The sequence below is a fragment of the Gavialis gangeticus genome, unplaced genomic scaffold, assembly GCF_001723915.1.
Source record: "Gavialis gangeticus isolate Ggan-Ray unplaced genomic scaffold, GavGan_comp1, whole genome shotgun sequence".
Lineage (NCBI taxonomy): Eukaryota > Metazoa > Chordata > Crocodylia > Gavialidae > Gavialis > Gavialis gangeticus.
Genome location: NW_017729026.1, coordinates 27,488,335 through 27,513,128, shown reverse-complemented (window position 1 = coordinate 27,513,128; position 24,794 = coordinate 27,488,335). Strand labels below are relative to the sequence as shown.

The window sequence follows — 24,794 nt, the reverse complement described above, 5'->3', positions numbered from 1 at the left end:
GAAGAGGAGGGGGAGTCCTTCTGCATAGTTTCTTTTTTCATTTGGCTACAAGATCATAGAATGTAGGATCAGTGGCAAATTATTTGTTGGAGACTTGTTTCCACTTAAGTTATTACTATGTACATCTTGCTGTTCCACGTGGCAAGAATAAATGCCCTCAGTACAGGATGAGATGTGTAATATTGCTTTACATATTAAAAAGACTTATGGTTTCACTTTGCACAGAGATTTTTTTTCTTTATCCTTGGCTCTATATTAGTATAATGGTCGATTTAATTAAAATGGCTTTCTTTCTAATTGGCAGCAGTGCTGTCCTGGATATACTCTTCATTTTTTTTTCTTGAAAGCTGTGATAGTTGTGTCCTGTGAAAGTCAGTTCATCTGCCATGAGAACTATAAAAGGGTAACATTAACAGCCAGAATCCCAGGCTAGCAACAAACATCTGAACACTTCCCAAGAGCTTATGGGAGATGGTCATGCAGATAGATAATATGTTAATTTGTGCCCAGATGAGAGACTCCCTGTTACTTCTCACAAATCATAATAAATGCACTTCTTTAAAGGTAAATGCATTGATTTTAAAAAAAATTTTGAACAAGGTGTGTATATATATGCAGACCCCTCATAATTACATAACATTGTCTATATTAAGGAATGGATGTGTAACTTGTTTGCTTTAATATAAAGATTGTTTTAACAGCTGCCGTTCATAAACGGCTTCAGCAATATTTTTCACAAAACAGCAATCCTAATTTTGCAGATACTGTGTGATGTTTTGCTATTCTTATGTCTTCTATATTCACTGCACAATGCACCTTTGACAGCCCTGTACCTGGTAAAGCTATCTGGGTGGGTTACCATGTTTACTCAAAACTAAGACTACCCTGAATTCAAGATGACCCCCGCCCCAATAATGTGATTCTATGATTGGGAAACGTATAAATTTGTTATAATTTTTCCAGGTATAGAATCTAATTATTGATTTCTATTCTATAAATTTACCTCTCCTTCACCTGTGCCCTCTCCCCGCAACAGTAGGAAAAGCAGTGGAGGGGTCTGGTGGCTGATGGGGCAGCCCCCTTGCCTTCTGCCTCCCCTTTTTCCTCCCTGCAGCCTTCCTGCCGCCCCCCCCCACCTGAACCTCTCACTCCCAGCTCCCCCCAGCCTTTGCCCATTCTCCCCTTACTCCCCAGAGCCTTTGTCCCTTGTGTCATCCCCTGCTTACTGCCAGATGCTGCTTGGAGCTGTTCCATCCCAGGTCACAGAACACAGTATGTAGAAACCCAGACCTTGCCAAACCATGCAGCAACATTGGCATTGTTGATTGGCTGGGTGGGGGATGGAGGTTCTGTGTGCTTCATACCCAGGAGGCAATCCAGCCTGAGCTGAGCCAAGCTGCACCTAACAATAAGGGGGAGAGGGGGAAAAGAGGGCAGAAACTGGAGAGGGCAAGCAGAGAGGGGTTCAGGCAGCTGCTATGGGTCTAAGTCTCTGACCCTAAACCAGGGCCAGAGCTGTAGTAGCCACCTGCCACCAGCCCCCCCCCCCCACTTTGTATGTGAATTTAAGACAAGGGGCTTTCCCCCATGTTGATTAGAGTGAAAACCCTTATCATAGATTCAAGTAAATATGGTACGTTCTCTTATTCTGTATTTGTCAGCATCCTGGTGTCTTTCAGGTAGCATTTTTCTGATTGAGTCTTGATTCTCCTCTTTCTTAAAATGATGTAAATGATCAGTAATGTGGTTGAAGCTAGTGGAGTTACAGGTGTAAGATGAGCGTGACAGGAAAATCAAGTCTTATTTAGTAAATACGCCTGTGAACAGGCTATGGGATAGTTGCTTTACTTAACATATTTATATCTAGTAGACAATTTTTTCTCTGCCACTACAGTTTAGGTCAGAGTTGCACTGAACTCCCACTAAATTATATTTTGAAAGCAGGGAAAACTATTAACAACTAAATTTAGCCAACATCACTTAAAATGTTAGCTACGTGACTTGTAACATGATCAGAATATATGAATAATTAAAAGCATGTATCCCTGGAAAGCAATATACTTTGTACCATTTTGACGTACAGAAAGTGAAAAATAAGCATAGCTTGTTGTGGGAGACTAACAAAGGATTCCATGAAAAACAGGTAAACCATTTGCTTTTTCTTATCCCATCCCATTAGGTGCTATTCCTGATTCCTACCTCTCCATGGAGAAGTTACAGATGTTATCCATACCCTCTGAATGCCAAATTCATATAAATCGCACACGTCTATAAGCACTTACGCTGTTTTCTGGCAAATTTACAGTCATCCTATAACACGCAGAGGCATTTTTCTCACTGTTGCCTTTGGTCTACGATGTCAAGTTCTTGGCAGACAGAGGGCAGTATAAAAAAAAAAATGTCCCACAGCTGGAGTGCAAAAAAGTCACCACTTAATATTCAATTAGAAAAGCTTGTGTAGCCACCAGCTGACACTGTAATAACATCTTGGCTTGCATCTGTAACTATAAATGGCAAAGAGAGATTTAAATGATAACATTCAATCCCAACTATGGCGAGTCACCCCAGGAAAATTGCAGGTGATAGTGAGCGAGTTTATAACACCAATGCATGTGAATACAATGAAGACACAGTAGAAAAACAGAATCAAACAACTGCCTCAGAAGCTATTTAAAGATCAAATAATGAATTTTCCACTTTATTGGTGTACATACTTTGAGATGAGAAATACATAAGGGATCAACAAAATTCCTTTACCTTTATAATACATTTCTGATTAAATCTGTGTGTGCTCTGTGGGTAAAATTAGTTAGAATAGTATATGCCATATTTACTTACATAGCATATGCAACTTTCTGCAAAAATCAGCTCCCCAAAATTAGGGTGCACATTAAACGTGGAAGTTGATTTTCTGCCCAGAGTAGAAGCACTGCACTCTGATTCCTCCTCAAGAGTGTAGCAGCAGTGGCATTACTATTTAGGCAGTTGAGGGGGTCACTTTAGTTCAGTGGCTTATTGTTCTTCACAAGTATTAATGATCATTTCTCCTTGTTTAACGGTCTTCATGTTCCACAAATCAAGATAACCTTTCTCAGGCCAATTTTGCTGTCTGCTAGCTGCTCCTGATCTCTCTCCTTCTATTTTGCAGGTCTGAAGCTCTTTTCAAAATCAGAGGTCTACCCAGGGAGACCAATCTTCAAGCAACATCTAAGGTTTTGGCTTTTGGAAAAAATCTTTTTTTCTTCACTATGCCTTTCAAAAACAAAGCATCAGTTTTATTCTGGGGCATGTTGTATCCAAGAAAATATGGTATACCACTCAGATGTTACCAAAGCATGTGTATTTCCTGGTGTAGACATTGTTAGAACAAACCTACTAGTGCTTGGATTTACTCTAACCTCATCTTGTGAGAGATTCAACAATAGAGAGCTTGTGCAGACTCAACAGGAATTTACCTTGAAAGCAGAGAAAAACTTGCTAATGTTTGAATTCATAATTATTCTTCTGAGCTTTTGTTTAGTTTCTGTCTTTACTACTGGTTAGGGGATTCAGGCAACTATCATAGGGGTACATTTGGCACATGCATGTAGGCCAAATCTAGACCCTCTATCTCAGCAACCAGAGTGGAGGATCTTGTGCAAGGTGACTCCGAGTTTGGAAGGCCATAAAAAAAAAAAAGCTGTACAGCCCTGGTTTGCTGCAAAGCCGATCTCCATGAAGGGTCCCTGGCATGAGAGCACGGCCTGAGCTGTTGAGGTGAAGAGGGGGAGGAGCAAAAAATCTTTCAGTCCTCTCACTGCAAGCCTACAAATATGGGGCCTTCTCCAGTTTCTAGGAAGCTGCCACACAGCACTTCTCTTGCCTTAGGGAGGATTCTTTTACTTGTTGGACTCTCAGCGCATTGGCATCTGGCATTGAGTGCACACAGTTTGCCCTGCTCTTCCCCCACAGAGTTAACTGAAACTTTAAGATCATATACAAATAAATTAAAAACCTTCAATTAGAAAATACATCTTGAAGCTTAGTTTAAAAAATATTCAATTTAAAAGACCAGATATGTTCACTTATATTAACAAGTCTTATTAGAATTGAACAAATGTCAATTATTGCCAGCCATTCATCTGTTGAACCTTACAAGTACTACCGTGATAAACCACAGTGTTTATGGTACAATACTATATCAATTTTAAGATATAATTATTTTATATTGCAGCTACAATGACCAACCATCAAAGAATTATCTTATGAAACCTCAGAGATATTCAGAACCATTAATTAGAACTATACATTTGCAATAAGATAATTGACTCAAATGCAGATACTAGTAAGTTTATGGAAAAAAAATAAGAGGGTTTTTTTTAACAGAAAGCTTTCATGATTGCTAGGAGGAAAATATGTCACAAAGTAACAGAAACAATCATTCTCAAGACTAGAAGACTTAGATTGCTTGAAAAAAACCCTTAAAAAAGAAATACTTTCTCTGCATTTCTCTGCATTTCTTTTGTGTCATCTTTCTAATGTACTTTAAGTGTTAAACAAGTTTTGGTCAGCAAATCATTTCAAGCGAACACTTTTCTGAAATGCTGTAGAGAGATACGTAACACAGTTGTGGTTTCCCTACTTTAGTAAAATATTTCTTCTTTACCTCTTCAGTTGAAAGAATGGAATGCTCAGAATTCAGATGTGCCCAAAGCAATACACATATGAATTCAAAAGAAGCTAGCTCTTTTCCGCCATTAAACAACTAATCTTGTGGTTTTCAGCTCAACACACTGCCTGAGCTAGATAACCATTCATTTCCAGTGAAAAATGTGATTACTTTACTGGGTGCATCTATACATGCAATTAATGTGCCTGAATTTTCTTCTCAGAAGATTAAGGCTCATTAAAGTGCTCTGGGGTGCATGTCTACATGTGTGCCCCCATCAAGAGCAAATCATGTCTGACAGGAGCAGCCCTGCTATTCCTCCCTGCAGCCACCAGGGGGAGCTCCAGGCTCCCTTGGGTGGCAGTCTTGGGGCTGGCAGAGGGCACAGGGGCCAATCCTGACCCCATGGCTGGGACAGCTGTCCATGCTCCATGAGCAGAATGCTTCCCCAGTCACGGGGGGATCGTGTCCTGACCTGATCTCCACGTGACTGGGACACAGCAGTCCCATTGTCCAAGGCGACTGGCACAGCTCCCTCCCACATCAGGGCTTATCCAGGCAACAGTGAGCTCCCTGCTGCCTGGACTGAATGGGAGCAAATTGCTTCTGGTCAGTATTTACATATGCACTACTGTGCAGTAGCTAATGTGCCCTGTATTTCCTGATACTAGCAAATGGTGCATTAGCCTAATTTACTGTGCAGTGAGTCCCATGCACAAGGAGATGCTGATGCTCCATTGCACATTCGTTTAATGTGCAGTAAAAAGTCTTGTGTAGACATGCCCACTGTGGAGCAAATCCTGGTCCTATTAGAATCAAATATTAAATTCCCATTGACTTCAGTGGTACTAGGATTGGCTGTAAAGGCTATATGAAAAAGGAATACGGGTGTTACAATATACAGTGTTCAAGTGCCTAACATTTGGACACTGTACTACCTACTGAAATCCATAACCTTTCATTAGGCCGTGGCTCTCAAGATTCCCCCAGTATCACTGGGAGAGGTAGGCACTGAAGAATTTCATTCACAGAAGCCAGTGAACAGTTTGTCTTTGTGTATGGGGATGTTTCTTAAGCACCAATATGAAGTGCTGAGGAAAGGGACAAAGACTAAGCTGCTCCTCTCTCAGGGAATTAGGCACCTTAACTAAATCTGCTCACAGAAAGAGGTAGAGACACCCACCCACCTGTACCCAACACCCAATAGCTCAGTTTTTAAAACACCCACCTGCCAGGTGGAAATTTGGGCTCAAATCTGTGATCCAAATTGGGAAGGAACTGGGTATCCCACTGTCCACAATTCTTGGATCTAAATCTGCCTCCTCGTCTCTTTTTGTGCACTGTCTGATCCAGTTGGATTGGATGCCAAAGGTATGATAAATGGAGACATGCCTTAGGCTTAGGTACTGAGCTGCTCAGGCCCTCAGGTGGTGTGCATGCCCACAGGCAAAAATATTGGTGCTTAAGGATTTCTATCAGTGGTGACTTGGGTGCCCTGGGACTTTGGGCACCTTGAGGATTAAGGAGCAGCTACATGAGGGTTTAGAGAATCCCAGTGGTACCTCCATTGTGGGACTTAGTTACGTAAATCCCCATGAAAATTTAACAACTTGTGATCAATACAGTAATTACTTTGTTAAAATTCTCTAGCCTCCTTATGTAAAATGCATATATGTTGATCCAGATTCAGCACCAAACTTTTGAAACATTTTTAAGACAAAATTTAGCATCCAAGCATCACTTCAGTAAAAGTTATGCATGCTCAGTTTCTGGGGATCTTCCTATTTATATCCATAACATACTTACCTTTCTTACTTCAAAAGACTTGGAGATATAACTTTCTGTTGCTTGTGCTCCTTCCTGCCTGGACACTTGCACCTACCACCACGCTGCATGTTCTGTTAGAGATAGCATTCAAGTGGCAGTCCCTAAGAATTACTCAAGCATTTCCAAGTTATGGCTTTTGTCTCTTTCCTTATTTTACATAATTTGATTAAGGGCTTGGTCCTGAAGTCATGGGAATTTATGACTTGTTGTGACTTCAGTAAGAGCAGGATCAGCCCTAAGTGGTTTTTTCCTGTACTCACATATATGGCAGAATTGAAATTCATATTTCTTTGTTACAAATACACGGCAATGTCCTGCAAATACTCAGTGTTTTTGGGTTAGTTTCTGTACATTTAATCTTCAAGTTATTATTTTACAGTGGCCCGTGGACTCCAAAGAAAGGGCACTGGTCCTGTAAAAGGACCCAGCCACAGTACTGGTTGCTATAAAATCAGAAAAAATCAATTTATTTCCTCTTACTGCTGTCCCCCTTCCTGCACTGTAAAACACCTTTGCATGGGGAAGAAAGGGATTAGAAGCAGCTATTCTGCCATGCAAAATGGAAGGGGACCAAGTATCAGTGCCAGAGCATTTGGTTCCCAATTCAGCAAAATGTTCAAGCAGGCAAGTATCCCCACCTAGCAAAACATACCTTTATCTGCATAGAGGTGAGATTGCTCAAGGTTTTACTGTTAAGCATGTGCTCAAGTGCTTTGCAAATTAATATCAGACTTTGTCTGCAGATAGAAGCACAGTTCTTCATGCATGCCCTGAATACTGTGTTTTTTCCTGGGTGTAGCAAGGGAAGCAAAACCCCACTTTCTGCTTTATGCAAAATTATTCCATAGATACTGCCTATACTTTGATTTGCTGATTGTCTTGGCTATTAAACATGTGTTTTCTCCACCTAGGACTTGAGTTAGTCCTTAGCCTGGACCCAGAACATTACTCAGAAGTCCAGGACAGAACTTCAATTGAAATGAGATGCTTTGTTTTCACTAGGATGGCATGGAGATATTGAGATGTTTTATGCTTTCAGATGTCATCAAGCCAGTGAGATTGTGCAGAAATAACTGAGGGCAAAATATCAGCCATGGCCTATGTGAAATATTTCTCCCCAATAACTTCAAATGCACAGAAGGGAGAAACAGTAAGCTCTAAAGGTAAACTAAAAAGAGGGGACTAGAACAGGAAGCCATGAAAACAGCAGCTAGAATGAACTGACATGTTCTGTGGCCCCTCTCCCTAAGAACCACTCAGCTGTACAGATTCAACACTGACAGCTGATATGCAAATGGTACAGTGACTGAGGGATGTTTACAGGCATCTGCAGGACTCTGTGACATTTCCATCCATTTCTAATAACTAATCAGTTTTTCCCAAACTATGATTAAATGCTTTGCTACTCTGTTCAGAATAACAAAAAGAGGAGATTACAGGTAGATGGCTTATAAGAAAGATAATATTTTGCTATCAAGTCTAACAGGTATACATTAAATAAACCCTAAGGGCTAGATACATCTGTGTGTAAAAGGGCCTGTGTGTGACTTAAGTTCTACTATTCTGAAAACTTAAGGAATGAATAGCCCCTGTGCAGGCATTTTGCAAAGGTGTTGGTACTACCCTACAGGCTTTTAAAAAAACTTACAATAAACGTGGAGGTATCATATAATAGTCTGGAATGAATAAAATTGTTAAAGATGTCAGGTTTTAACTGTACAACATAGACCAAAAAAAACTACAATGGAGTCAATAAGCAGCATTTCTCTAATGTACTAATAAAAATATCATTGCAATTCAACAGAACAAGCAGTTTGCTTATTATTTGCTTTTGGAAATGTAGACTTTTTTCAGTTGCAAACATCATAATTTCTTTATCGTCAATGGCATTTTTCTCAAAGCAAATGTGAAAAACATAATTGTATAGATATGTTTAAACTTTCACATTATTGCCATGCTTTGATGCAACCGTAAACTGAATTATGACACTGTGCTTGGAGTTACCTTACAAAGTCACAAAACTTTTTTTCCCCCCAGTTGTAATATGACAGGAACTGAAAGGGAATTCTATCATGAGATTAAAAACATGGCTAAGGAAAATCTAAAGCACAGAATGAAAATGTTTTGGGAATCCATAAAAAACCTTCCACAATCAATGCTAGTCACTGCAAGCAGTTAAGATAAAATAACCCAATTTTTAAAGATTAAGTTTCATAATAGCTCTGAAAGTGCCCTCAAAAATTTCCTAGTTCCTTAAAGTCTCCTGTCATCATAAGGCATTTTTATTCTTATATTGAAAAGGCAAGTTTCCATACACATGAAAAGGCACATATATTAGTAAGATGGTCAGAGACTGTAATAAAATGACCTTAAAAATTAATGGTAACTTAAACCGATGATAACAATTTTGATGTTGCTTTATTTCTCGATGCCTTGTGTCTCTTGGCTAAGAATCTCTATCTTTTGTAACATCACACCACTCTCTGCTGGAGGGGACTTTTCTGAACTGATGTCCTGCTTTCTTCCCATTTCTGCAGCTTCCGTCAAAGTATTAGTCAATGGTTTTCCAAGAGTTTCTGGAAGCATTAATGTTAACAATCCGCTCAGGAATGCCATGATACCAACAAGCAACTAGAAGAAATAAACAATTTAAGAAAGGATAAATAAGCATTTGGATTCATGTAAAATTTTGAACTTGTTTAAAGAGATGTGTTTAAAAACAGGAGCATAGTAAGCTTTAATGAAAACAAAAGTTCAATCGTATTTAACATTTCTTGTTGTAATTAAATCAAAGTCCTGAAAAATTAACACAGGAAAAAATGTCTTACAGACGCAATGATCTAAATACAGACCTGCTGTGATCAGACAAAATAATTCTGGTGTGAATAGAATCATTACAATCTCATTAAATAGCTGCTCTCATTATTTAAAAAGTATCACTATATTTAAGAAGCTAATGTAGAATTACTTACATTAATTTTTACATTTATTTTTGGGGGTAGGCGCAATTTCCCTGCTGCCATATACTGGAGGGAAAGCAGAGTATAAACCTTGCTCTTTGTCTAGGTCACTGATTCTCAACCTTTTTAAACTCAACACACTGCTTGTTAGACTCAAGGCTGGCAAGGTTCTTTGGGTAGATGTGATATCTTTTATTAGACCAATTGAGTAGTTCGAAAAAAAATTTTTGCAAGCTTATGGGAGCAATCACCTTTCTTCAGACATAGGAAGTCTCTGCTGTTCTGAGACTCCAAGGAATATAAGAAGCTATGTATGAGAATGTAAATAGGTAGAAATTAGGAAAATAAAGGGTGGAGCAGAGGAGGGAGGGGGGAAAAATGAGGGAAGAAAGAAAGCCAAAGGTGAGTAAGGGAGACTCTACAGAGTAGATTTTCAAGGTAGAAAAGAGGCTGCCTGTGAAAAAGTAAATAGCTGGAAATTAGGAAGACAAAGGGCAGAAAAGCAGGGGAGAAAAGGGGAGGAAGGGGGAAAAGAGGAAAGGGGGAAAAGAAAAGTATAAGAGGTCAGGTCTGGCAGGTACCTGGCATATCAGATACCAGGCAGGTTGTAATGTGTTATAAATCCAATGTTTATATTGAGTCCATGGTTTTTTGTATCCAGTAGATTTATGAATTGAAGTTTGTAGGCTCATCTACAAAAGGTGTTTTATAAGTTCCCTTTGGGGATCAGAACTCAAGACATTCCTTGGACAAAGCCATCTCTTAATATTCACTCATTTTTTACTACAGAAAAATAGAGCAGTTCTTCTGTTGCAAAGAACTCAAAAAGACCACAACAGGTCAGAATCTTTATAACACTATGAATTCCTATTTGAAAATTTTAAATTTATCATGTAAATCATGTTTGCACACCTAACAGTTCTAATATTGTTTGGCACCCTTGAAAGGATCTCAAGGTACCCCAGGGTGCCACAGAACCATGGCTGAGAATTGCTGCTATAGGTACTGCACCTGTTTATGTAGTATGAGTGCCTCTTTCACCTAGGAAAGAGGGCATCCGGGCATAGTGGTCCCAAATCAAATAAGCATGTAAGCACATTTTAAGTCTATACTTATGCTCTTAAAACCAAATGCCAAGTAGGTTGGCATTTAAACAGAAACACAAATACTGCTCTGAGTAAGAATACTTTCCTGAATGAGAGCCAGGAAGCTGATAGGGGCCCAGCCTCCTACTTACCCATGTACTATGTTAATGTTTTGAACTAGAATACTCTAGTGAACAGCGGATTTCAGCATGATGATGATGATGCCTTTTATTGTGACAGTAGTCAGAAACCACAAGCAAGATCAGGGATCTCAAGTAGGTATATAAGCACACAGAAAGTCTCTCTCCCAAGGGACCACAGAAAATTTCCTTCACTTTTACTGCTGTAGATAGTCAATAGTCATGTTTGTTATTCTTCCTCCTTTCCTCTTTTATTGACTTTTTTATGCCTTCTGAAGCACTTTATATCTGCAAAGCATTTTACAGGCATTAACAGCAATTTTCTATTGTATCTGTTAGACTGTCTGTGATCCAAATCTAATTTGTCATATTTTTAATTCATCGTTTTTGGGCAAATTTCTCTTTCTGGTTTACAACTGTTAATTCATGCTCTTTGACCCTGTAATATCCTTTTCTTGCCCTGTACTGATGCTCAGCTCTGATCCATTTTGTTTAATACTCTCTCTCCAGTTGTGATATAGCACATTCAAAATCATTGTACTTGTATATTTCATAACACAGCACTTCAGACAGAAATGGATATGAGGGCACTGGGCAACCACCACCTGCTTCTGACTGAAATAGCTCTTTCAAGTCAGGAAGAAGTCTTCAAATGCTAACTCTCAGCAGTAACTTGAACGAGCTGTCTTCAGTTTGAGGCACTGAGCAGTCGGGATTCCCGTAGAGCAAGAATAACTACTTGTCAAGGAATTCCCTGTGAGAAGCAGATTTACCTCTGTGTCAGGTCGCTTTCCTCTTACACTCAAACTGAGTGTAGAAGCTGAAAGAACCAAAGTACTAAGCAAAATACTGTTGGATACGACAAAATACAATGAAAATAAAATGGTGACTTTTCTCCCAGGAAGGAATACAGGAGAGGGCATTCTTACTCCTGTAGAAGTGGATGCCAGACTAGCAAAGGACATCACAGGCAAATACACAGTAAGCAAGGGATATTAATTAGGGGGAACTGACGGTATTCACAACTCTACATTAGGTGGCTCTGCTGTTTTCCAATACTAAAAAATATATTTTAAAGGGTTGTCAGTTCTCCCTTTTTCTGCCCTGATCATGTTCTCATCATGCCACAAATTAAGCCAAAAAATAACATGGAGGCCCAGATCCTCCTCTGCATCTCTGTCAACTACACAGTTGCCCCAATAAAAGATGTCACCAAAAAGCCTTGCTTCTCACACATTTCCTGGACCATCACAGCTACAACCACATTCAAACCCAGTGGTTCTCAACCATTTCAGGGTTAGGGCACAGCTCCACCACTTTTTTGAATGAGGCAGCCTCCCTGGTTGAGGACCACTCTTGCTGCTGTTTCACTTTACCTCAATGCTTCTCACCTGGGTCATGCTGCCTTCAGATAAAATTGCCCCACAACTGCTGCACAGCCAGCCTGGGAAGGGCTTTGGCATGTGTGTATGCTTCTGCTGCATTAGAGCCCTGATCAGCCTAAAGCAGGCAGGAGCTGCCTCAAGCTATGCAGCCCTTCCCTGTCTGGGCAGCCCTTCCCTGCCCCATGCACCTCTGTTCCCTGGAGGAGCATGAGAAGAGCTAGACCAGTGCTTCCCAAACTTTTCCTCAGCATGACCCCATTTATGGCCCCATTTCCTCAGCATGATCCCATTTCCTCAGCATGGCCCCTCACTCCCAACCCACAGCTCCCCACCCCCATGACCCCATCTGCTGATATTGCAACCCCATTTGGGGTTGCAACCCAGAGTTTGGGAACTGCTGAGCTAAACCAAAAAAGCCCAACAGCTTGGCCAGCTCCAGCTTGCTTAGGCTGATCAGAACCGTAATGCAGAGGAGTGGGCAGGGCAGGGCTCATGGGAGGCTTGTGGCACCCTGTTTGAGAACCATGGCTCTAACCCTAACACAACCTAGGTGGCCTTTATTCAGCTTTTAGACATTTATGTCCCTAAGTGTGAACGTGTTCTACGCCACACAGCAGCCCTAAAATTACTAGGACACCTAATTCCTTATGTGGCTCTATTTTGATCTGAAAGAATCTCAAGGTAAATGGAGCTGGGATACTTCACATGCTCAGAAGTTATCCAGAACTGCCACCTATGCATCCAACTTCACCTAAGCTCGGTGGCAGTCCATTTTCCAGTTAATTCGGAAATGCATAAACTCTGCATAAGTCCCCAATTCCTTCAGCAGAGAAAAACTATGGTAAGTGACCATCTGAAGCTGAGACCATGAATGCAGCTGAGCACAAGAGCAGAGCCAACAGACCAGTGGTGAGGATACTTGTCCAGAAAGTGTGCGACCTGTTTTATAGGCCACACCTCCTTAGCCTGTATGGGTTTGAATCCACACCTGCCATTTCCCAGTACTTTATAGTAATGACCAGGCTATGGGCTAGGCAGGGCTGAGGGCATTTTTCATCCCTCCTGTTGAAGCTGGTCTGCTGTGCAGAAAGTAATGTAAGAGTCCTGATACAAGAAGGAAAACAAGCAAGAGGGGAAGTGAGGTGGGCACTGGTCTGGGAGGGCACCCTGGATTCTGTTCCCAAGGTCATTTATTCATTTTGCATTTAATAGCCATTGGATTAAATGGGCCTTAATTTGTAAAGGCACTCAGGGACTGTTTTTCCATGTCTGTTCATCTTGTACTCAACTTATACAGTGAAGAGTTGTCCTAACCTGTGCTGCCACACTGGCTGTCTGGAAATCACCCCACTGGGAACTGAATAAGGACTTCTTCTGTTTACATTTGCCTTTAAATTCTTAGATGGCTTTTCTGAAAACCCCCAGCACTGGCCAGACCTCGGCCACTCTGAAGTCAACAGTAAAAATCCTAAACCAGGAAAAAGGAGGGCTTGGGATTTCACACTGGTGCAATGTCCAGGACGTGTTATATTCAGCATACAACCTGAAGGTCAGCTTTGGCATCAAACAAGTGTTGTCACTACAAATTCATGCTTTCTGCTCACTAGAGAACAAGAAATTCTGTTTCTGGTGATCAATATATTTATATCTAGCTTGGCTAGCTCAGAATTAACCTAAAAATCCTGTTAATCTTTATTTATAGAAATCCTACTTTAGAAATGCTTTAATTCTTTCTTGAAAATTCAGTAGTCATCTTTTGATTTAAGTTATACAAGATCTACTTTTCTGTAACTTCACTGACTTAAATGGAGTTATTCTGATGTGTGCTGTGTGTCAGAAAAACAACTGACTGCCTGTAACCAAGGCAACCCAATTTTATAAGCTGAGAGATACAAACAGAGTGTACCAAGAGAATTATTTATTTAAACTTATACATTTTCTCAAATCTGTAGCCTAAGATGGCTGGGGGTATCATATTAAGGATGGTTTGCTTTATTCATGGCTGGAAAGGCCATAAATGAGTTATACAGTCATCCAAATGGTAATAGAAACTTTCAGAATATGTGCTAATGTGTGGTACATAGTCTATCAACATAATATATGCTAGTCTTTTTTTTTAAAACCAATCTATGTTGTTTGAATTTCACCCCAAAATGTGTCTGCTAACTGAGGTGTGCATGTTAAACTTCATCCAAAGAAAAAAAATATTTAGTAAACTTATAAATGCCTAAGAACAGGAGTTGATTATGAAAACATACATTTGCAGTCACTACTATAGCAACAGTTACAGTCCTGAGTATGTTTTTTTGTGCACTGGAGGTAGTCCATATTTTAAGTATATCTTTTCATTTGCAATACCACTTGCATTGCTCTCCAAAATGTTTCAACTTTCCCCTGCTGTGTTTTAATTGCAGGAGTTCAGAACAGATAAACCTTATCACTGCCAGTGAAAAGAAAACTTTGAAGGGGGGGAAAAAAGAGAAGAATGTTCTCCCAGGATTACTATGTTCTGCACATCTTGTCTTTGCAACTTTTCTGTGTTCCTATCTTTGGTGTGTATGGAGTTGCTGTGATAAAAGTTATGAAGAAAGAAAACAGTTGTTAAAAACCTAGGAAGCCTTATGAAAACCTGTTTTGCTCCCTACCCTCAGACATCCTTCCAAAATAACTGGCTCAAATATCCAAAAATGCAGAGTTTATAGTTGAAGAATCAAAAAGACATAACTCTACTTTTGCAGGAAAACTCAATTGTTTGTACAAAAATAGAAATATGGGAAGAGAAGCTGGTTGCAAACTTTTTAGTATTTATACTTTTTCCTTCTTGGCATTTGGAAATCATATACAGAATGTGATATTAAAGGCCACATAAACTGAGTTTTACTGGCTTTTCAAAGAACTAAAAGTTAATACTGTTTTTTAAATAAAAAGGATAAAATTGGTTCACTCGTTTAAAGTCTTCTGTTCAAAGTCTGAAACTGTTTATGTATTTGCACATGTCAATCTAAAGTTACCCTTTAGGAAAAAAAGCCATGAGTAAACAGGTGTGGAATTCTTGAGCATGGATATCATATCTAATAAAGAAAAAAACAGCTAACCTGTAAGCACACAGCAAAAATCGTACAAAATAGATGCAAATATAGGTGCTGAAGAAATGCCCATTTTCTACAAAGAAGGTTAATCAGAGCTGCAAATGACTATGTTGGAACAAATAGTGGCATGAATTGGAAACACCTACAAGAAGACCAAGCCACCAAAATTCAAATTTCTTTGAAGTGCCACAGACTCAGTGAACATCATAATTGGGTGCACTGACACATAGCCATATGGCATCTTTGTTCCTGAACTGTCATTTGGCACTTCCTTTTGGAAGTGCTAAAAGATGGCACAGTAACAGCCCATGCTGAGCTGTGCTGGTTGTGCTTGGTTATTTTTGGCTGCTACGTTGCTGTAGCAATATGCTATAATAAGGGAGTGTGTTGCTATGGCAATGTAGTGGCAGTGGTACGTTTTTTGCCAATGGACACTATGGTGCCATAGCACAGCACTACAGCACCGTAGCATCTTGTGTAGACACACCCACTATGTGCCATTTGTTTCTTTTGCTACCTGTTTACTTGTTTTTCATCTGGTTATACTGTTAATATCCTTTCTCTCACCCTCTTTTCCCAACATTTTTACTGGCCCCTTATTTGGCTGCATTTTCTTAACATATCAGAAGCTTGCTGTGATCATGAGATCTTGGATATGACAGGCTTGTTCTCTATTCAAGGGCCTCTGAATCACCTCATTATGTGACCACACACACACACACACACACACACACACACTCTCTCTCTCTCTCTCTCTCTCTCTCTCTCTCTCTCTCTCTCTCTCTCTCCATGAATAATGAAAACAGACCATCTTCAACAGCAGGATTTAATCTTTGCTTGCTTCTTCATTATCTCTATTAAGCCAGCCATATTGCTTCTTATCCCTAAAGGATAATGGCAGTAAGTGAAAAAATGTTCTCAGGATTCTAAGACTTAAGGTGCACATTACACTTAAACCACATTAAAACTGGCATGTTAGGTGGTGTTATAGGCCGTGTATAGATGAACAGCTTTAATGGTGTCAGTGTTTGCATACCTCGGCGGTGTATTGTGCATTAATTCCAGCCACTGTAGGAAATTCAGTGGCATAATGCACCTTAAATGACTTGGGGCAAAGCAAACTAAAACTCCTCAGAGGCTAAAGCAAGCTAAAACCCCTAGAGCAGCAGAGTGAAGCACCAGACTCCATGCAGCTCTACAGCAAGCCCTGCAGACAGCTTGGCAGCAGGCTGGGAAGGCAGGCTCTGCCCAAGAAAAGTGGCAAGCCTGATTTTTTTCCCCCCCCTGGAGCCTGCCTGCCTGCAGGAGCTGGGCAGAGGCCCAGTGCTTCCTTCCATGGCTGCGGTGCCCCACGGGACCACCTGAGCTGGGTGCCTGTGGGCAGGTGCTGCCTGGGGGAGGCTGCCACTGCTGCAGAGAGAAGCACCAGCTCCCCTGCCCCCACAGCCCAGGGACCGCTTCACCCGCTGGCACTCGCCCTCCCCGCTACCAGAGGCAGGTAAGTGTGTGGTGTGTGCACAACATGGGTGTTTACTTCACCCTAAATTTAAGCGGTGGGTTTAAAAACCCACCACTTCAATTTAGGGCCCCCATTTTGTCTACACATGCCCATAGTTAGACCTTGCTATAAGCAGTCACACATTAAGGGTTAATACCATTTCTTGCCTGCACAGCTCTGACTTGCCACTAGAGGGCTGGTGAGCAGGGACGTGGCTAGGAGTCCGGATGCCTGGGCTCTATCCCTGCTCTGGGTGGGAGTGGGGGCTAGAAATGGTGCATCCTGGGATGCTGGAGGGTTGTAAATTGCCCATTTTATCCCTGTGGAGCAGCCTGAAGTTACCATAACACAAGCTAGGTGGCAAGTCCCAGAGTTAACCCTCACCTGAAGTAGCATAACTGAGATCTTCAGGGGACACTTAGCATGAATTAACAAGCTTTAATGTGTGGATGCTCATGGTTTTTAAGTGCCTTTGGTATAGTCTAAGAATAATGTGTAACTTCAGCCTAATTAAGTGAAACATGCTCTTTTTAGGAATAAGACACCTAATGAGATTTTTAAAAAATATGTAATTGTATAGCACAAGAATGCCATTGGGACCAAATGAAAGAATCTGGAATACCTGATAAAAGTATTAAAACTGTAGTGTGTTTGCAATTCAAAAAGTATAATATTTGCCCCAAATGGCATCCAGACAGAATTAAGACAGGGAGTGGTATTTTTGGTACTCTCAAGCATGGTTGCGGAAAAAATGTAAATTCATTGTGAATTTCTCAATATGAGGTGAATTTAACTGTTTTTTTGGATATGCCAACTTGGCTGCTGCAAGGAGAGAAGAAAAGGCTGGTGACATGAAGGATGAGACAAGAAAGAGAGACTTAAGATCAAAGCAGATAAAACCAAATACTTGATTGTAAGCCAATGTAAAGATTTTGAACAAAGTTGCTGATGGTCAACATAAAGATTTTGAACAAAGTTGCTTAATGACCTGTTGCCAGTACCAAGGGGTATTGATTGCTAGCAACAATTTGATGAGGTAAGAAATTATGTGACAGGAATACCTGTCACTTTTTTCCACAGAGAATTTTTAGTTCCAATCAACTGCTGAGAAAGACCACAATACAAACTCCTCATAAGGCCTAATTTGATATATGGAAGTAATATCTGGACAAGTGCTAAGAAGGAAGAAAGACAACTACATATATTTGAAAATAAAGTATTTGTACAATTTTTTAACTAATAATTGTGAATGATATGCAGAGAAGGAGATATAATAAGGAATTGTGGGAGATGTATCAAGAACCAAGTATAGTAAATGTAGAAAATGACAAGGTGTAGCAGGACATGCCCTGGGGCAGTCTTGGTTTCCCCCAGAGCTACCCTAATCCTGCACTCCCAGTTCTCTATATAACACCTGTGTTTATCTCACCTTGATGTTTCTTTATATGAATAGGGAGGCAGCCCCTGAATCCCAGCATGCCCTCGCTGGTGCTTCGACTCATTTCTTGTGATCACTGGGCCCTTTGCCCACTAGCCAAAACCATGCAGTTCTTCATGGATATCTCTCACACCCTAGTGGACCTATTAGTTCCTATCCAGCACTGTGAGCCAGTGGTCACTACCTATGGCCCAATTGCCCCTTAAGTTTTAGGGCTTTTAACTGTGGCCTCCTCTTCCCCTACAGCCATGTCCAGGCCTCGCACATATTACTCTGTCCACAGTTCAGTTCTTGTCTAGAGGCCTCAGCCCTCTTGGCTTTAGCTGTCCTTGTCTCTGATTGCAGGCTTCCAGCCCTGTCCCAGTGATTTGGGCCCAGCTGTCTGGGCCTCAGCCTTCTTGGTGTCTGGGCCCTTTGGTCTTGTCTTATGCCTTGTCTCAGTCCCCCTGCCATCCCTGGCCCAGGGCAAGGCTGATCTTGGTTCGGCTCAATCCCCTGGCATCCCTGACCCAGGACAAGGCTGCTCCTGGTTCAGCTCAGCCCCACTGACAACCTGACCCAGGCCAAAGCTGCTCTTGGTTCAGAGCCCTGCAGCACCTCTGTGGCCTCCAATCTTCTCCTATTAGCCACACCCAGTCCTCTGGTTTAAAACTAGAATGAAAAAACACAAGCAGCCACTATACACTCAAAATATCCTCCTCTGGGTTGTCATACTGCTGCCAGGCCACCTTCTCATTCTCTGGCTCCCTCTGCCCTGGGAGTAGCTGCCATGGCCTGCAGCGCCCTCTCTTCACCAGTCTGAGCTGGCAGGAGCTTCCCTCCCAGCAGGGCTCCAGGCTGCATTGCCCTCATGCTGCAGGAACCCAGGTTCATGTGCCCCAGGCTCCCCTTCCTGGTCAGGTGTTCTTTTGACCAGATGTAGGTGTGTCCCTTCACCTTAATGGGCATCTTACTGTGTCTTCCCTCCTGTGGCTAGCCCCTGTTCAACTACCTGGGGCTCTTTCTGCTGCAATCTCTCCCTTAACATAACAGGAGCCCTTGGTTCCCTGCCACACAGGGTCTGTGCTTGTGATGTTGAAAGACAGATAGACACAGAAGACAGTATCTCTTAAAGAGTTATTCCAATAGTGTTAATCCCCATGGTTGAGCAAGGAGAAGGTGAAGGCTAAAAGGCTTAAGAGCTCTTAATGTGAATTTCTGGAAGTGGAAAAAGAGGTGGAGAAAGCTGTTTCTTTTGACAGAAAGAGGTGGAGCCAAATAGAGAAAGTGACTAAGGACCTCAGTAGTCTGAGGAGTCACGGAGCATGTAGATAAGTAATTAAAAAGTTCCTCGGAGTTACATGAATGATACAGTACTTATTTTTATTGAATAGTTCTACCAATTTTATAGTGAGATCTATGCATACAAAACATGCTTGTCTTATTTAAGTTTCTGATACAGTTCAGGAACTGTTTGGAAGATTTCAGTACTTTAGTCACACTTTTGAGTTTAGATTAATATTCTTAACAAACATATAGCTACTAAACGCTGATATTCCGAATTAAGAATGCGAGCAATTGACTCAGTTTCCTTTTTTTAAAAATAGCTATACTTCAACGTTAAATTCCTAGTACAATTAATAAATCTTCCCTCCCCACCCCCAAAAAATATTTGACTACCAAAATAAAAACACTTGCCAGTGGCATGAAGATCCAGATACTTGTCAGGTAAACACAAAAAGGAGCAACCACACTCCCAACACGGCACATCATGCTCCCACTTCCAACTGCAAGTGACCTGTACATAAGACAACAGGACATAGCTCTGATTAGAGTAATAAATATTTAGAGGAATAACAAATACATTAAATAACTAAAGGTAAAGAGATGCTTATCATTTCAACTGAGTGAAGCTCCATCTTACTGTTACCTCTGCTTGCTTCTTTAAATACAACTGAAAGTACACTAAGCATTCAATATGAATTATAAGATGAATAACTAGGAACTTTCAGGCAGGAGTTAGGCCAAGGTGACACCTTATTATAGGAATCATAGGAAAGTAGGACTGGAAGGGACCTAATGAGGTCATCTACTCCACCCACCCACTCAAGCAGGACCTTAGAGCCGTGATTGTCAGCCAAGGTGCTGTGGACCCCAGAGCACCACCAGATCCTCTGAAGAGTGCCCCAAGGTGTGAGGAGATAAGTAAGTAAGTGCAGGCATAGGCTTGTTTCTGCCTGGCTGATCCTTATGGACAGAGGGGTGCCTTGAGCCTAGTGAGGGGTACTGTGGTGGAGCACCGGCAGGGTGCTTGCCACTTAAAGGTTCTTGCAGGCTCGGAGTGAGCCTGCCTTAGGAGCAGCAGGGAAAAGCCACAAGAACCAGTTTAAGGGGAAAGGTGGGTGGCAAAGCATCTCCGGTGTCTGCCACTTTAAGGAGGAGAGCAGGCAGCAGACAGGTGCAGGCCAGCCCTGATGAGGCGGCCATTTTAAAATCCTGGCTCTCAGGGTTGGGGCAACAGATTGCTGCAAACAACTGAAGGAATAACAACACCCAGCTGAGCTGCTGCTCAGGTAACATCTTGGAGGTAAGGGCAGGAGCTATGGAGATGGCAGGAGGCTCCTGGTCCTAGGCATGACCTGAAACTGCACCCTGCCAGGGAAGGGTGGCCTGGTGGGACTCTCTGTGGTGAGGGAGTCTCCAAGAAATGCCAAGCCAGTTACCTCCCTGGTGAAAGGCAAGTCTGGGCACCTGAAAACCCCAGCCCCCACCATGAGGTGGGTTATATTAAGATTGGAGGGGAGTAGGGCCAGGCAAGCCCAGTGAGGGGCACCTGAGCCCAGTGTGGACAGTGGGGCCAGGCTCACCCATGGGAGGCACCTGAGCCCGTTGGGGGTATAAGACCCTGAGCTCCAAGATGGGGGGTGAGAGTTGAGGCCCTTGCTGGGGGGTGAGAGTTGAGGCTCTTGCTGAGGGGTGAGTGTTGAGGCCTTGGGAGAAAGGGACAGTGAGGTCCAGGTAAGCCTTCGGGTGCCTGAGACAGCAAGTGGGCCAGAGGCCATGTGAGGCAGCATAGAGATAGAGCCACAAGTGAAAGGAGTGAGTCACCAGCTCCAAAATTGTGAACTAGTGGGTGGTATTGCTCAGTGAGGAGCCAGGGGCAGGGTTAGCCTAGTGTTTTGCTAATTGCCCAGCCACTGTTCAGATGAAGGTCACAGGAGAGGCCCAAAAGGCTGTGCCAGGGCTGGCCGAGCAGTGCAGAGTCAAGCCTGATGGCCCACGTGGTCACTCAAGAGAGCAGGGCAGGGTGAGTTGGCCCAGTAAGGGGCATAAGTGAAAGAGGCCCAGTGAGAGAGGGGAGAGTGGTAGAGGCTACAGTGAGAGGGGGATGGTACGTGTGAGGCCCTTGAACAGGGCAGTATGAGAGAGGCCTAACACTGAGCTGAGTTGGGCCCAGCCTCAAGCCAGAGCATAGCACAACTCACAGAAACATCTGTGAGGCATGGGACATGATAAGGGAAGGTCAGACTCTTGTGTTTACCAACCTTTGTCATCAGGGCACTCGAAGGGCAGCCTCCTGCCTAAATAACATCTGAATTACTTGAAAACAAGGCATGGCAGGATAGTAAGGCAGGCGGCTTGCCCAAAGACAGGCGAGCAGGCCACTACTGTGACTGGGCCTAGGGAGATTGCCCTCTGTCACAGGCACCTTAAATCCAAAAAGGTTCAGAACCACTGCCTCAGAAACTAGCTGGTTGAGAGAGGCATGAGCTTTTGTTGCCAACAATTTACTTCATCAGATGCTAGGAAATGACCGGCTATCTCCATCAACCCTCAGAAAGTACTGAGAATTTTTCTATTACTTTAATTAAATCAGCATATATAAACAAGAATGGGAAACACTTTACTGCAGTGTCAAATATAAGAAATTCCATAAACAGAAAAGGAACTAATTCTGTCCAACTGGAAGTTACTTGAAGCATTGCTATTGACTTCAGTGGGTGCTGGATCTGGCTTCTAGACCAGAACAAATTAAAGAAATGGAAAAAAAAATATTTAGAATTGCATGACAAATTATTTTAAAGTGCTTACCGTACAATCGTTGGATAGAGTTCTGCTGTGTATAGGTAAATAAGGCCAAATGCAACACCTATGGTGAACTTTCCAGCCATATTTGCTAAGATAATTAATACATTAAAATCCTGTTAAAAGAGAATATAGATATTTAAGGCACCAAAAATCTCAACTGTTCCAAACGTGACTTCATTGTCTTCTTTTCCATTGTTAAACACTGAGCAACATTCATTGTTTATTTTCCTTATAAGTTACCAGAAGTCAACATCTATGATTTTGCTTACAAAGCAGCTTATTTTCACCCCTGTCTAATCAAGTGTTGAGAACACTTTGCACACAACTACAGAATGCTAGTATGACCCTTTAACAGAAACAAAGAATATAATAAAAACAAACAAGTCTTCCTTAAAGGACTGAAGTTTCATTTCTAAATAGTATTTAATTATCTACACACTTCAGATCCAGACATAGCATTAACAAGCCTGAGATTACATACAATAATACAGGAACATCTGAAATGACAAATGACTAACCTGAGGAATCAACATAATCAAAACACAGATCAACGCACTGGATATAAGAGATGGAATCAAGGTGTTTCTTCTTCCTAATTTGTCCATCCCAATACAGGCAATGACATATGAAGGAAGTTCCACAACACCTGTCAGAATAAAACATATTTAATTTCAAGCCATGAAAGCTTGACTACATATTATTTTACTAAACCTGTTTTGCTTGTTATGGGCATTCCTTTAATCTAAAGGTTGAACTCATTTTAAATATAGTTAAGTCGCATGTGCTAAGTCAGTGAAAGGGTTTATACTGACTTAAACCATGGTAATGAGAGAAAGGAAGTGCACCAAGGAGTCAGGCTTCTGTAGTTCCACCTGCCTGTAAGTGGTCAGGAAAATTATAGGAAGCAGCAGGCTGAGGCTTCTGCTTTCATCAGGCAGATATTTGTGATTGAAAATCTATCACAACAGATATGTCAACCATATTAGTATTCTGCTTTCAACAGAATAGTCAAACTACTAATGTGCAACAATATTTGGCAATATAAAATTAATTCACTAGAGCAGCAACAGGCTTAAGCACACAAATTAACTTTGAGCCCATATTGACTTTACTAGGACTACAGAGGTGCATTAAATTTAGGCATGTGCTTAAATTATTTACTGGACTGGGGTATATGGACCAGATGCAAGGTACACTGAAGTCAATGGGAATCTTTTAATTGCTTTTAATAGGGCCCTAAATGTACTGACCAATTTTTTCTCACATAATTGGCTTATCATACTACACTGCAGATGCATGGACTAAGTTAAAAAAACACTGCCCATTACATTTAAAATGTGCACTTCTGACAAACTTACAAGCTTTTCAGAAAATTATATACATAATAAAGTCACCAGTATGATTTAGTTTTACTATGACTATGATTTTGGAAAAAGCAGTTTGTTCACTTTATAACTGATAGCATAACTGATAGCATAACTGACAGCATGTCATGATTTGCATAGTTTTCCCTCTTTTGGACAGTCTTCCCTACTATTAGCATGGGTGTTTCACAAAATATAAGGGGAGAAATAAGCAATTAAAAATGGGAAAATACAGTTGTACAGTACAGATACTGGCAGAAGAGGTAAGGGATCTGAACATACTTTAATTTTTTTTAAATAACTAGAGTCAGAAAAATAGCCCTCAGATTGCTAGACATTTAAAAATTATATGTTCTAATTCTGTCATAAGCAGGATAAAATACAGCAAATATTTACCTATGAGAAATAGATTTAAATATTCATTGCCTCCCAGATTGACGGAACTCAGGGAGAATACATAGTATCCTAAACTCCCAGTGAACCAAATCAGCCAGACTGTAATGGTCCTTCTTGCAATGTACCTATTACAAAACAGATCTAAGATGTTGTGCTTCTTCGTTGTAGAAACGTCATTATCACCCGTTCTGCTACTGACTAGAGCATCTTGTTGGATTGAACACAGTTCAGAAATTTTACAAGGAGTGCTTACTTTATTCCATCTCGCCATTATATTAATTACTTTTTGTGCTTCTTCATATCTCCCCACTGATAGTAGCCAGAAGGGCGTCTCTGGAAGCATCCAGCAGCACAAGACAAAGGGAAGAGTTGTTATGGAAAGATATATCTGATAGACCCACCATGTCCGTACTAAAAATCCCACCAGTGCCACTACCATAACGCCCAAAGCAAAAAAAGCATGGACATGCATAGATGCCCATGTTCGAACTTTAATGCCAACATATTCTGTCACATAAACAAAAACCACGACCAGATAGCCGCTTGAAACCTGAAAGAAAAAAGAGAGAAAAAAAGCCTAAGTCTACTGTCTTTAACATCAGCAAAAACAGATGGCCAACAGTGCCACATGCATGTACTTGGGAAGTCTTGAGAGCCGTCCTAACCTGTGATGAAGTATGGTAAGTGTGGGCAATTACTTGAGCTGGAAGACCGCTTAAGGAGCTTTGGTGAGCTGTTGAGGGCTGGAGGCGGATGGTACATGACAGCTTCAGTCCCCCGTTAAAGCTGTTTATGTAGTTCAGTGTAGCAAGGAGCTGGAGGAGTGGGCAGGGGTCAGGGAAGTTGCAGGACCAAGGGAGCAGACAAGGGATGGGAGCTGGCAGGGGTCCCTCCAT

At 41.5% G+C, this 24,794-nt stretch overlaps 1 protein-coding gene and 1 long non-coding RNA gene across 2 annotated transcripts in view; one reads left to right on the top strand and one right to left on the bottom strand.

The window, feature by feature from the left end:
* Positions 1–5,978: 5,978 nt before the first annotated feature.
* The window catches only part of SLC22A16 (solute carrier family 22 member 16), a 90,672-nt gene continuing 71,856 nt past the window's right edge, over positions 5,979–24,794 (bottom strand). Inside the window, exons 4-8 of the mRNA XM_019520092.1 lie at positions 23,899–24,448; positions 22,657–22,784; positions 22,142–22,251; positions 19,748–19,847; positions 5,979–9,106 (exon numbers count right to left, since the gene is read on the bottom strand). Of these exons, the coding sequence (XP_019375637.1) occupies positions 8,894–9,106; positions 19,748–19,847; positions 22,142–22,251; positions 22,657–22,784; positions 23,899–24,448 (1,101 nt within the window). The 3' untranslated portion in view covers positions 5,979–8,893. The remainder of the gene's footprint in view (positions 9,107–19,747; positions 19,848–22,141; positions 22,252–22,656; positions 22,785–23,898; positions 24,449–24,794) is intronic.
* Positions 11,122–14,984, top strand: LOC109299607. The gene is made up of 2 exons (XR_002097932.1): positions 11,122–11,545; positions 14,460–14,984. It is a non-coding gene; the product is annotated as an uncharacterized LOC109299607 (long non-coding RNA).